Source organism: Gastrolobium bilobum, unplaced genomic scaffold (assembly GCF_033153095.1).
Source record: "Gastrolobium bilobum isolate Gb01-03AN ecotype WA unplaced genomic scaffold, APGP_CSIRO_Gbil_v1 utg32371, whole genome shotgun sequence".
NCBI lineage: Eukaryota > Viridiplantae > Streptophyta > Magnoliopsida > Fabales > Fabaceae > Gastrolobium > Gastrolobium bilobum.
The window spans coordinates 623,902-634,792 of record NW_026898885.1 but is presented as its reverse complement, the minus strand read 5'-3'; the positions used below and the strand labels follow the sequence as shown (position 1 = coordinate 634,792).

General features: G+C 36.7%; 2 protein-coding genes across 2 annotated transcripts; one reads left to right on the top strand and one right to left on the bottom strand.

The window, feature by feature from the left end:
- Positions 1–243: 243 nt before the first annotated feature.
- LOC133285035 (molybdopterin biosynthesis protein CNX1) lies at positions 244–9,025 on the top strand. Its single transcript, XM_061482183.1, has 13 exons — positions 244–574; positions 665–791; positions 966–1,096; positions 2,393–2,494; positions 2,655–2,738; positions 3,537–3,764; positions 3,954–4,132; positions 4,207–4,311; positions 4,462–4,770; positions 6,540–6,697; positions 6,794–6,900; positions 8,080–8,136; positions 8,540–9,025. The coding sequence occupies exons 1-13, from the start codon at positions 422–424 to the stop codon at positions 8,756–8,758; spliced, it is 1,959 nt and encodes a 652-aa protein (XP_061338167.1). The 5' UTR covers positions 244–421; the 3' UTR covers positions 8,759–9,025.
- Positions 9,026–9,358: 333 nt separating this feature from the next.
- On the bottom strand, positions 9,359–10,639 carry LOC133285065 (uncharacterized). Its single transcript, XM_061482220.1, has 2 exons — positions 10,537–10,639; positions 9,359–10,089 (listed from the first exon to the last, which is right to left on the bottom strand). The coding sequence occupies exons 1-2, from the start codon at positions 10,637–10,639 to the stop codon at positions 9,359–9,361; spliced, it is 834 nt and encodes a 277-aa protein (XP_061338204.1).
- Between the last annotated feature and the right edge of the window lie 252 nt (positions 10,640–10,891).

Below are 10,891 nucleotides of genomic sequence, written 5' to 3'. Positions count from 1 at the left end.
CAATCAAAAGTGACACGTAGATTGACGTATTATTTTATTTATATGAGTCGATCTTAATATGCTGAACTAATAACCAGTCAGTAACTATAATATCTTATTATGATTTTAATGTTAAGGGTGTAATTTATTATATATTTGTGTTTGTTTGTGGTTTTGTGCTTAAAAAGCAGGCTTGCAGCACCCATCAGTCATATCGATACATGTGTATTTTTTTAAGCACGAGGAACCCTCTCATTGTAAAAGCAGAAAATTAAAAGGAAATCCAGAATGTACCTGACTCCTTGCGCCGTCAAGGGACAATCACAATGGTCTCCAATCACGATTATGGCTCTTACTCTTAGCTTAAAAACAATAAAAAAGAGAGAGAGAGATCACTATCTGTCACACCCGACACGACGCATTACCAATCTAATATTCAACGATGATATCTGTCGCTGATGCTCTCCAAACAATCCTTAATGTCTCCAAACGTCTTCCACCGGTCACGGTGTCCCTTCACGATGCCCTTGGCAAGGTGTTGGCTCAGGATGTTCGTGCCCCTGACCCTTTGCCTCCTTACCCTGCTTCTGTCAAGGTTTTTCATTTTCCCCCATGTCTTCATTTTCTCTTTCTCTCTTTCTCTCTTTGATCAATGAACCAAAAATGGATGCTTTTTTTGCTGCAGGATGGTTATGCTGTAGTTGCTGCAGATGGGCCAGGGGAATATCCTGTAATTACTGAATCAAGAGCTGGGAATGATGGTCTTGGTGTTACTGTCACCCCTGGAACTGTCGCCTATGTAACAACTGGAGGTTTTCATTTTCATAATATATATATATATTTATTTATGTCATTATCTTCAATTTCTTTGTGTTTTGTGCTTGTAATTAGGTTTCATGTTTTTAAGTATATGTTTAATATGCACAAAGAATTGGGCTGTGCCTTCCTGCTCACTCAAAATTTTCTTGCTTTGTTGTGTGGCTCAGGACCCATACCTGATGGTGCTGATGCAGTTGTTCAAGTTGAGAATACTGAGAAAGTGAACAATGTTTCGGATGAGCACAAGAGGGTGAGAATATTGGTGAAAACCACCAAAGGCAATGACATACGTCCAGTGGTATGTTCTTATTGCTCCTATCTACTCCTCTAGGGTAATTCTCGTGATAATATTGAGTACATTGCATACTTTGTTTGATGATTGTTGCATCTGCACCATCATGTTGGACATTCCCATCTTAGAGTTGCTGATTCTTTTTCCAGTCATACTATACAGACTCCATAATCTTTGAATCTTTAACCAGTGAGTGTAAGGTGTTGTGCATTTTACTTGAGTATTACGTGAGACTTTTCAGCCCGAAATTATTTCTGGAGGATCATCTTATTTGGAACAGAACAGCCTTGTTTTTATAGTTTCTTTGGGCCTCTGCTAATGATCTCTTTGTTGGATTTATTGACCTGTCATGCAAAGATATTGGATATTGCTCTTGAGTTGATGCTTCTCTCTCTCTCTCTCCCCTTGAACGAGACAGACCAAGAATTTAAAGGGTGATCTTTTTTTTTTTTTAATTACGGAAAAATTTAAATTAGGTGATGGCTCGCCCCCATGCAAGGCTAGAGAAGACCACCAACCTCATTGAGGATGATCTTTTAGGTCCATAAAGAGTTACTAAATCAATACAATTACAGACACAAAATTTATTTATAGGTTAGATGCAACACTTCCATGGGTATGATTATTACAGGTTTATCCTCACTGTATATTTAATATGGGAACCCCCATCCTATTCTAGAATAGTGTTAGATGCATATAGGGCTGCCTGTCCGAGGATAGGGTTGAGGGTTGATTACCTTTGTATTTTCGCAAAGAGATTGTTTTTCAGACTCGAACCCATGACCTTCTGGTCACAAAGGAACAACCGTATCACTGCTTCATGGCTTGCCCTCTTATAGTGGTAGATGCATCTTGCTAGTGAAATATAAATTGTAAAACTTTGTTGACGTGTCTTCTTTGTTTGTAGTTGTGATTACAAGAATCTGATGATATATATGAAACTTCAACACCCACCACCCCTTACTTCAGATATGAAGGGTTAAAAAGGCAATTGTGTTCTGCATAAGTTTGCTTATATTTTAGGGTTATTGGTCGCACTGGGGCAGGGGTAGCTGCTTGATGCCTTGAGAGACAGAGTAATGCAGACATAATTGATATACATTCATAGAGAAAATATAACTCACTGTACATTACATAATCATTTATGACATCAAACATGAGGCAGTGCATTGTTCACTAATTTTAAGTTCTCCTTATGCATAATATAGTATATTAGTATTGAAATTTTGCTGTTTTGTTCCCTGCTTTGTTGTATTTGATGACCTTTGATTTTGTAGTTCATCTAGAAAAATTCATTGACAGGGAGTTGATATTGAGAAAGATGCAATAGTTTTAACATCTGGAGAAAGACTAGGTGCTTCAGAGATTGGCTTGCTTGCTACAGTTGGTGTAACGATGGTCAAGGTATTCTTTCAGAGAGTTCCTGGAATCTGTAATCAAGCAAGCTTCTCCCCATACTGGCACTTATTTTGTGTTTGATTCCTTACGTGGGGGCACTTTGATATGTCCTTTTATATTCACATTATATATATATGTAATGATAGGAAATAATGCTTTGATGCAGGTGTATCCTACTCCAGCAGTTGCCGTTCTTTCTACTGGAGACGAGCTTGTAGAGCCAACTACTGGGCATCTTAGTCGTGGTCAGGTATTGTTGTGGAGAACTAGGACTTGTAAGACGAGTTCGTAATTTTTTTGCAAAGATGCTTAGCAGGAACAATAATTTTAAAAGTTATTGTGGAAGCTGGTGATTAGACTTGACTAAAATTCCATGTCAGCTTCAAGGCTTTTTCCTTAATGTAATATAATACGGATTGACTATAAATTGAAGTTGTCACTGAGTAAGAAGAACACAAACAGGGGAGGCAGTGGCTTAAAATAAATTGACTGAGAATGTCAATTTGGAAATATTCTTTAGTAGGTCATTAACCTTCCAATGCGGTTTGGTGTTCCCACCACTATTTTCATGTACTAATACTTATTAAATCACACAAAAATGTTATAATATTTGGGATATATTACTAAATCATAATCTGAATCAACCTAGAGATATTAAGGACATTAATTTGGATGCTTACTTGGATTTTAACATGAGTAGTATGTTGAAGAATAAGGGTTCAACTAGCCATGTAAGTTTTATAGTGCAGATTGTTAGTATGTATATGGACCTTTAATGCTCAATCAACTCACTTGAGACTGCGCAGTTGAGGCTTAAACCGGTTGTGGCACTTGGATTCTTATAGATATGTGTTTTTGGTGGTAAATTTCTAGCTATGTGCAAATATAACGTTTTGAATTTGTTGGACAACGTAGCCCTTGTTTTACCATGTTATTCAACTAGCCATTTGTGGTCTATCTGTATGGATTTAGATTTTAGCTGTAGTTTAAAAGAGTTGCTTGGTAAATGTAATTAAAACGAATGTAAGCTAATGCAGATCCAATGCAGATTAGGGACTCTAATCGTGCCATGCTGCTAGCAGCTGCAGTACAGCATCAGTGCAAAGTTCTGGACTTTGGTATTGCTGAGGATAGCGAAGAATGTCAAGGAAGGATTTTGGATAAGGCTTTTGCTTCTGGAATTAATATTCTTCTAACTTCCGGTGGTGTTTCAATGGGAGACAAAGATTTTATCAAGCCTTTGCTTGAAAAGCGAGGAAAAGTACATTTCAATAAGGTTATGTCATGCTTTAATCTGATTCTGATTAGTTAAAAATATTCTGACGTCCTGTAATTTGGGTCATCAATGCTATGTTTATCTTGTAAATGTAGAAATAATTAAGTTAAAGATTTTTCTTTCTAATGCTTTGGTGAGTATGATTTTATCAATCATGTTATCTTAAGTTAGGAATTATCTATCTTTCAGGTGAACATTAAACCAGGCAAGCCATTTACATTTGCAGAGATTGACACTCAATCAACGGAAAGTAAAATTCTAGCTTTTGGGCTACCTGGAAATCCTGTCAGCTCTTTGGTTTGTTTCCATGTCTTTGTGGTCCCTGCAATACGCCACCTCGCAGGGTGGACAAATCCTCATCATCTGAGGTTAGATATATACAATTGCTCTTAAGATGCTCTCTTGCTTTCACTTTGATTCATTTAATTTCTTTTTGGTGCAGGGTACAAGCTCGGCTTCGTAAGCCCATAAAGACAGATCCATTTAGACCAGAATATCATCGCTCTGCCGTTATATGGACTGACAATGATGGAACAGGCAGTCCTGGGTAAGTTGATGGTGAATTATTTTGTTCTGGTCTGGGTCTAGCATTCCTGCATGCAGATCTGTTATCTCTATGGTGCGCGTGGTTTTTTATTTTGGGTTTTGATCTGGTCCTTCTAATGAACGGACTTTTTTTCCTGCCCGTGAGTTTCAGTTTTGTTGCTGAGAGCACTGGTCATCAGATGAGCAGTCGACTGCTTAGCATGAGGTCAGCTAATGCCTTGTTGGAGTTTCCAGCAACAGGCAGTGTAGTTTCTGCAGGGACCCCTGTGTCAGCTATCATAATTTCTGACCTAAGACCCATGGCTTTTGGCGAAAATCATGTGTCATCAGACTCGGCCTTAGCTTTGTCAGGAACTAAATCGCATAAAATAACTACAGACTCTTCAGGGGATGCTGAGTTCAGAGTGGCTATTCTTACAGTCAGTGATACAGTTGCAGTGGGGGCCGGGCCAGATCGGAGGTAATGATCTTCATTTTATATTTTATATGGGTGAATGTATAGGGCAAAAGATCAGGACTAGAGAAGTTTTATACCATATTTGGATTTGTTTTTTTAGAAAGAAGAGCACTTCAGTTGATTGTTGTATTTGACCAATTTTGAATGGAATTTTTTATTTTTAAGACAAAAGCAATAGTTTTTGCACTTTCTAGATGAAGCAGCTTCTAGATGCTTCTAATGAAATCTTGCCAAAGCAGAATTTTCATGGCACACATTTTTTGTTTGTTTGTGATACTGATACAAGATTAAAAAAGTTTAATGAGATATTGGCCATATTCAACGTATTTGTTCTTGACCTACAAAGTTAATAGGAATTTTTGTTGTTAATTTAGTGCATGTAGTTTTACTCTTGCAAACCAAATAAAAAATTTCTGTGGATGCTAAAGCAATGGAGCACTGTGGCGTTAGTTCTCTTTATAACAAAATCTTGATATGGTATCTCATCTACAATGTCGTTTGTATGCGATTGAAACTTGAAAGAGTCATATGAGCCTGTGGTGTCATAGTTGTTAAAACATCTTCTTCCCAGTTGGATAGGGCTGAACAGCATCTAGATACACCTCTTTGAATCATTGTTTGAAAGAGGTCACAAAGTTGATGCCAAACTAAAGAGCAAACTTGATATTAGCCAATGCCAAAAGGGGCATTGGATGTACTGAGTGTTCTGCAACAGTCAAGTTTTGAAGATAAGAATTTCTGTTTTGTATCTTCTGTTTTGGGTGTGGATCTGCTGTAGTGTAGAATGTTCTATTGATAGCAGAACTCAGCCTTCCTATTATTGAGATTTCACACATCGTATGTATAATACTCGAGGTTTATCAGTATTTTATGCATTTGGTAGGAGTTGGACTTTATTTGTTGCTATCTTCTTTATTCTTCATTCTCTCTGTTTCTCTTACTGACTGTTTGCCTGCTGCCTTACAAAGTGGTTGAGGAGTTGTGGAGCCTTTTTTCAAATTTTACCCGAATCACCGTGAAAGGAAGGGGATTTAGCCTTTGGAAGCAGAGTGGGGGGACTAGTTTAATAACACTTAGAAAAAATATGTATGACTGATCAAGTTGCTCTAGAATCTGGAAACAGTCTCTCTGTCATCCTTAGGGTTATGTATTCCTTCTTTTAGCCTTCTAATCGTGCATGTTACTACTTGATTTCAAAGGAGTATCTCTTTGTGCTGAAACTCTGGTTTCAAGTTGAAACCTTCAAGGAAAAAAGTTTATGCAAGTCAACTATTAGAGTTGAGGCCTGTGGTCTTTATCTTTGAATTGTGTGCATTTATTAAAGTGAAGTTCTTCTAGAGATTTCCCCAAGCCAAAATAAGTGGAACAAAATGGATAGATTGTCCATACATTATAAAAATGATTTAAAGTTTGTTATTAGTATTTTTCCCTTTCCTGACATAATAAAGTTGTTATGCATAAAACTATCTAGTTTTATGAGAAATCATGAGCTTTTCCAAGTGAAAAAAATTGATGTCATTTATGTAAGTCAGCCAATGTTTTAAAAACCAATCCATATATGAAATCAGGGAGATCTCGAGATCATGATTCGATTAGTTCAACTGGTTAAATTTGTAGTTGAACCATGATTGAACTAAATAATATATTAAGGAGTAATCAGACCAGAGACATAGCATTTTCATGGTTTACTTGATTCAACCAAGTGGTCTGGTATGGTTTTTAAAACATTGGTGTCAGCATCAAAGTGTGCTGACTCTTTTGCAATTAAACAGTGGTCCCAGGGCAGTTTCTGTTATTAATTCTTCTTCAGAAAGGCTAGGAGGAGCAAGAGTTGTTGCAACTGCTGTGGTTCCAGATGATGTGACAAAAATTCAGAACATTCTAAGAAGATGGAGTGATATTGATCAAATGGATCTTATAATTACTCTTGGTACATTTCTATCTGACTTACCAGTTTCTCTAAAAGATTTGGAAAATTGCAGTTTTGTTGAATGACTTCCATTTTATTTTTGCTTTGCCAATCAAGGTGGGACTGGCTTTACCCCACGAGACATAACACCCGAAGCTACAAAACAGTTGATTGAGAAAGAAACACCTGGTCTTCTGCATGTAATGATGCAAGAGAGTTTAAAGGTATGGACAGCTATGCTTATGTTAGTTAGATGAGTAATTCTAGTTATGTCTTTTGTGTTTTGTGGTTTCTCATTTTCTTACCTTCTTCAGTTTCTTTTTATATCTGTTATTTTTCCAAATTAATGTTCAAAGAACTCAACCGGCCTAATTGGTTGGGCTGGTTAGTCTGCTGTCAGGCTTTGGCATTATGGCTACCTGACTTCTTATATCATAAACAGAAGCCTGTATAGAGAGTCAACATCAACAACACCTTTATCTCAAATTAATTGGGGTCGGTGATAGATGAACCCAAATGAAAGGTACGAAGGGATAAAAATAAAATAAAATAAAATAATAATATGTATAAATATAAAAGTAAAAATGAAGGGGTGTAAAAAAAAAAGAAAAAAAAAGAAGAAGAAGAAGAGGAAGAAGAAGATGGGGAAGGGGAAAAAAGATAAAGGAAAAGAAGGGGAAAAGAAGAAGAGGGGGAGAAGAAGGGGAAAAAGACTAAAAAAGGATCATCTGGAACATAGGAATAACAACGGGTTTAATCCTCCACCATGCTAATAGCTTTTCTCCATTCCGTTCTAAGGCACACCGTCCGCCAATCTATATCCCACTCCATTAATCTTATTTTACTACCTTTTCCCAAGTAAGTTTTGGTCTACCTCTACCTTTCTTTGTGTCGAGCTCTTGGTAACAAACTTTTGTTCTTACGGGAACATCCAGGGTCTTCTCATTACGTGCCCAAACCACCTCAGTCTATGTTATCTCATCTTTTCAGCTATCGGTAGTAATGCTACATTTTGCAAATATAGATAGTAATGCTACATTTTGCAAATATTCACAAGCTCCTTGCAACAATATTTGTTTGGAGAAGTAATAATTGAAACACATTCTTTGATTACAAAGTAAAGCAATGAGTTTGGTAAAAAAAATAAAAAATGAGTTTGTCCGGAGCTTGTGAAATTAATGGAAGTAGCTTTGCTAATATTTATTATATGTTTAAAGGAAGATCAACTTCTTGGTTTTTTAATTTTCTCTTCAGCCTGTTTGAATGATGCAATTTTGTGCATGCTTAATTATGTTGACACCGTGTACAATTTTAAGTGACATAATTTATCTATGTCACTTAAACTGTTTCCAGTGAGACAGAATTCTCAAGTATCTTTATTATTGGTTGCTTTGCATAAATAGGTCACCCCATTTGCGATGCTTTCACGCTCTGCAGCTGGAATCAGAGGATCAACCTTGGTAAGACAAAAATGCCAATTATATTGACATCTAGTTTAAAAATATATGCATGGACTATGGAAGCTGGGCTTTGTCTCTCCATAGTTCCCCCTCCCCCTCATTTTAATGGTATAATTGGTATTGCTTTGTGACTATAGCTTTTCATGCATCTTACAATTATCTTTACAGAACAATGTAGTTTTTCATGTAAGATTGTAAATATGTCAATCTTCCCCACTTCCTCGGCCCCTCACCCTACAGAATTTCCCGAGGGATTGTGAATTAAGCACCTCAAGTGCCATGTTAATGCTGTATCATATCTAGTTAATTGATTGCTGTAAATAATGATCCAGACATATAACCTTAGTGTCTTCTAGACTGGTATATATTGGCTAAGTTATGGCCTTGATTTGTTGATATTCAGATCATTAACATGCCTGGAAACCCAAATGCTGTTGCTGAGTGTATGGAAGCTTTATTGCCAGCACTTAAGCATGGTCTAAAGCAGCTCAGGGGAGACAAGAGAGAAAAACATCCTCGTCACGTTCCTCATGCTGAAGCAATTCCTGCAGATGTGTGGGAGCAGAGTTATAAGTTAGCTACTGATGGCGACTCTGAAGTCTCTTGTAACTGTTGCAAGTAATGTTTAATTATATTTTCTCATTTGCTTCTCCCTTGTTCCCCCATCTATCTTTTTGGAGATGTATAGAGAGAGAGAGGTTCCGATACATGTATTCTCTTTTTCAAGTATAAGTTAATTATGTTTTGAATTTAATTTTGATGCTTTGTTAGCGTAATTTTTTTTTTTTTTTTACACTGTCATCTGATAGTTATATTCTCATTTTCAAGCAAATAGTTTGAGAGCTTGTGTTGTTAACTTAAACTCATTAAGTAACGTGATAATACATCATTGGGCTACAATAATGCATGTGAATTGAATTGTTACTTTTTTTTTTTTTTTCATTTGCTAGTAAAGTTAATTATATTTTCTCATTTGTTCCCCCCTTGTGCCCACATTTATCTTTAGAGAGAGATTTTAAGAAAGTCAACGGGAGGTGACATGGTGATACGGCACAATTTAAGTGTCTTATTAAAATGTAAATGGTTGTATATCAAATATAAAATACGGCTACAGTACAATTGATCAGAAATGTAGTTGTCAGAAGGCTTAACATTTTTAAAATGGTTCTATTCTTTTATTGAATTTATGCATTTCATGTATGCATGTACTTGGGGAAGGAAATCACAGCTCTTGGAAGTTTGATTCTCCATGAGATGATCTGAATGCATTTCTAGCATAAAGCCCAAGTCCCACAACCAGCAAGATTAGCACGATCAATTTCACTAGTTTCTTCCACTTGTTACCCCCTGCGTCCAAATCTCCAAGGGCTTCATTATCAACCTGGTTATATGGTCCAAAACTGAGGGCGAAATCTATAAGCCTTGTTTTGGATCTTGTAACATGCTTGGCATCTTTGGTTGTAGGAACTTCAGGGGTTGGTGCTTCTTGTGTCTCAGTTAAGCCATCAGTCCTGACTTCCTGGGCCACTTTGTCTATGCTAGCTGCTGTTTCTGTTTTGCTCTTCTCTTTTTCATTGCTTGGTTCCTTCTCTTCTTTCTTTGGTGTTGTTTGATCAGAGACTACATTATTAGTCCTGGCTTCTGCTTTGTCTTTTGCTTTTGGGGTATCCTCTTGAGCAGCCTTTTGTTGATCAATGTTTTGTGATGGCTCCTTAGGCCTTGGAGCTTCTTCTGGTGGATTTGTTGCTTCCTTAGGCTTAATCAGTTTGCCAAATGTGACAGATAGCCTGCCACCCTCAAACTTGGCACTCACATTGTCTCTGTCATAATCAGCAGGAAGTGGGAATTCCATGTTAAAACGACGCCATCTATTCTCAATGATCAGTCGTTCACCCATTAGCTTTAGGGCAGGTTTTGAGGTCACTTGAACCTTCAATTGATCCCTTCTATATCCTGCATATTGAAAGTAGATGAAATGTAATTTTTGGTGTAAATGAATTAAGTAAATGACTTATAATATGATAAATTAATAAGTTGATATAAATTAATATGATGAATTAAATGACTCTTGCATATTTTTGGTGTTCCTAAGGTAGTCTCATAAATGGGCTTCTCTTTTCTCATGTCACATGAGATATCATCTCTCATGTCATAGACACAATAAGTGGTGGGGCCCACCACTTACTAAAAAAGAAGAAAAACTAAAAAGATAGCACGAATTTCGATGTCTCACAACATGAGAAAACTATCTCCTATTACATAAGAAAATGATTTCCCCTCATAAATACCTTAAATCATTTTCCAATTTCAGAAATACTTCGCCAATGACTTATAATATGATAAATTGGTAAGTTGATATAAATCCAATGGGTTAGATTTGAAACATGAAAAACCATTCACCTGGTACCATAACAGTGAAATGCCCTTCATCTTTGGCCCATTCATAATATGGTTCGAAGTCTTCATAGACTCGATCAGCTGCTGGCTGTGTCCTTGAATCCATTTTTGCCTCTGAGTATTGAATTATTTGCATAGCTCGTGGTTTTTCTTTTATACTCATTGATGAGAGATATTTTAACTTTTGCACGCAAATTCCAGTTGCTAACATGCTTTATTACTTTCTTTTCGTGCAAACATAAATTGTTTCTGTTGGTGACCTTAGTCTGTCTGGCGCAAGAAAAATAATATGCTTTAGTAACATAGGAGGTGACCTCGTGCCTTGGTAATGCTATAGCCTAAAAGCTAAATTTTGGTC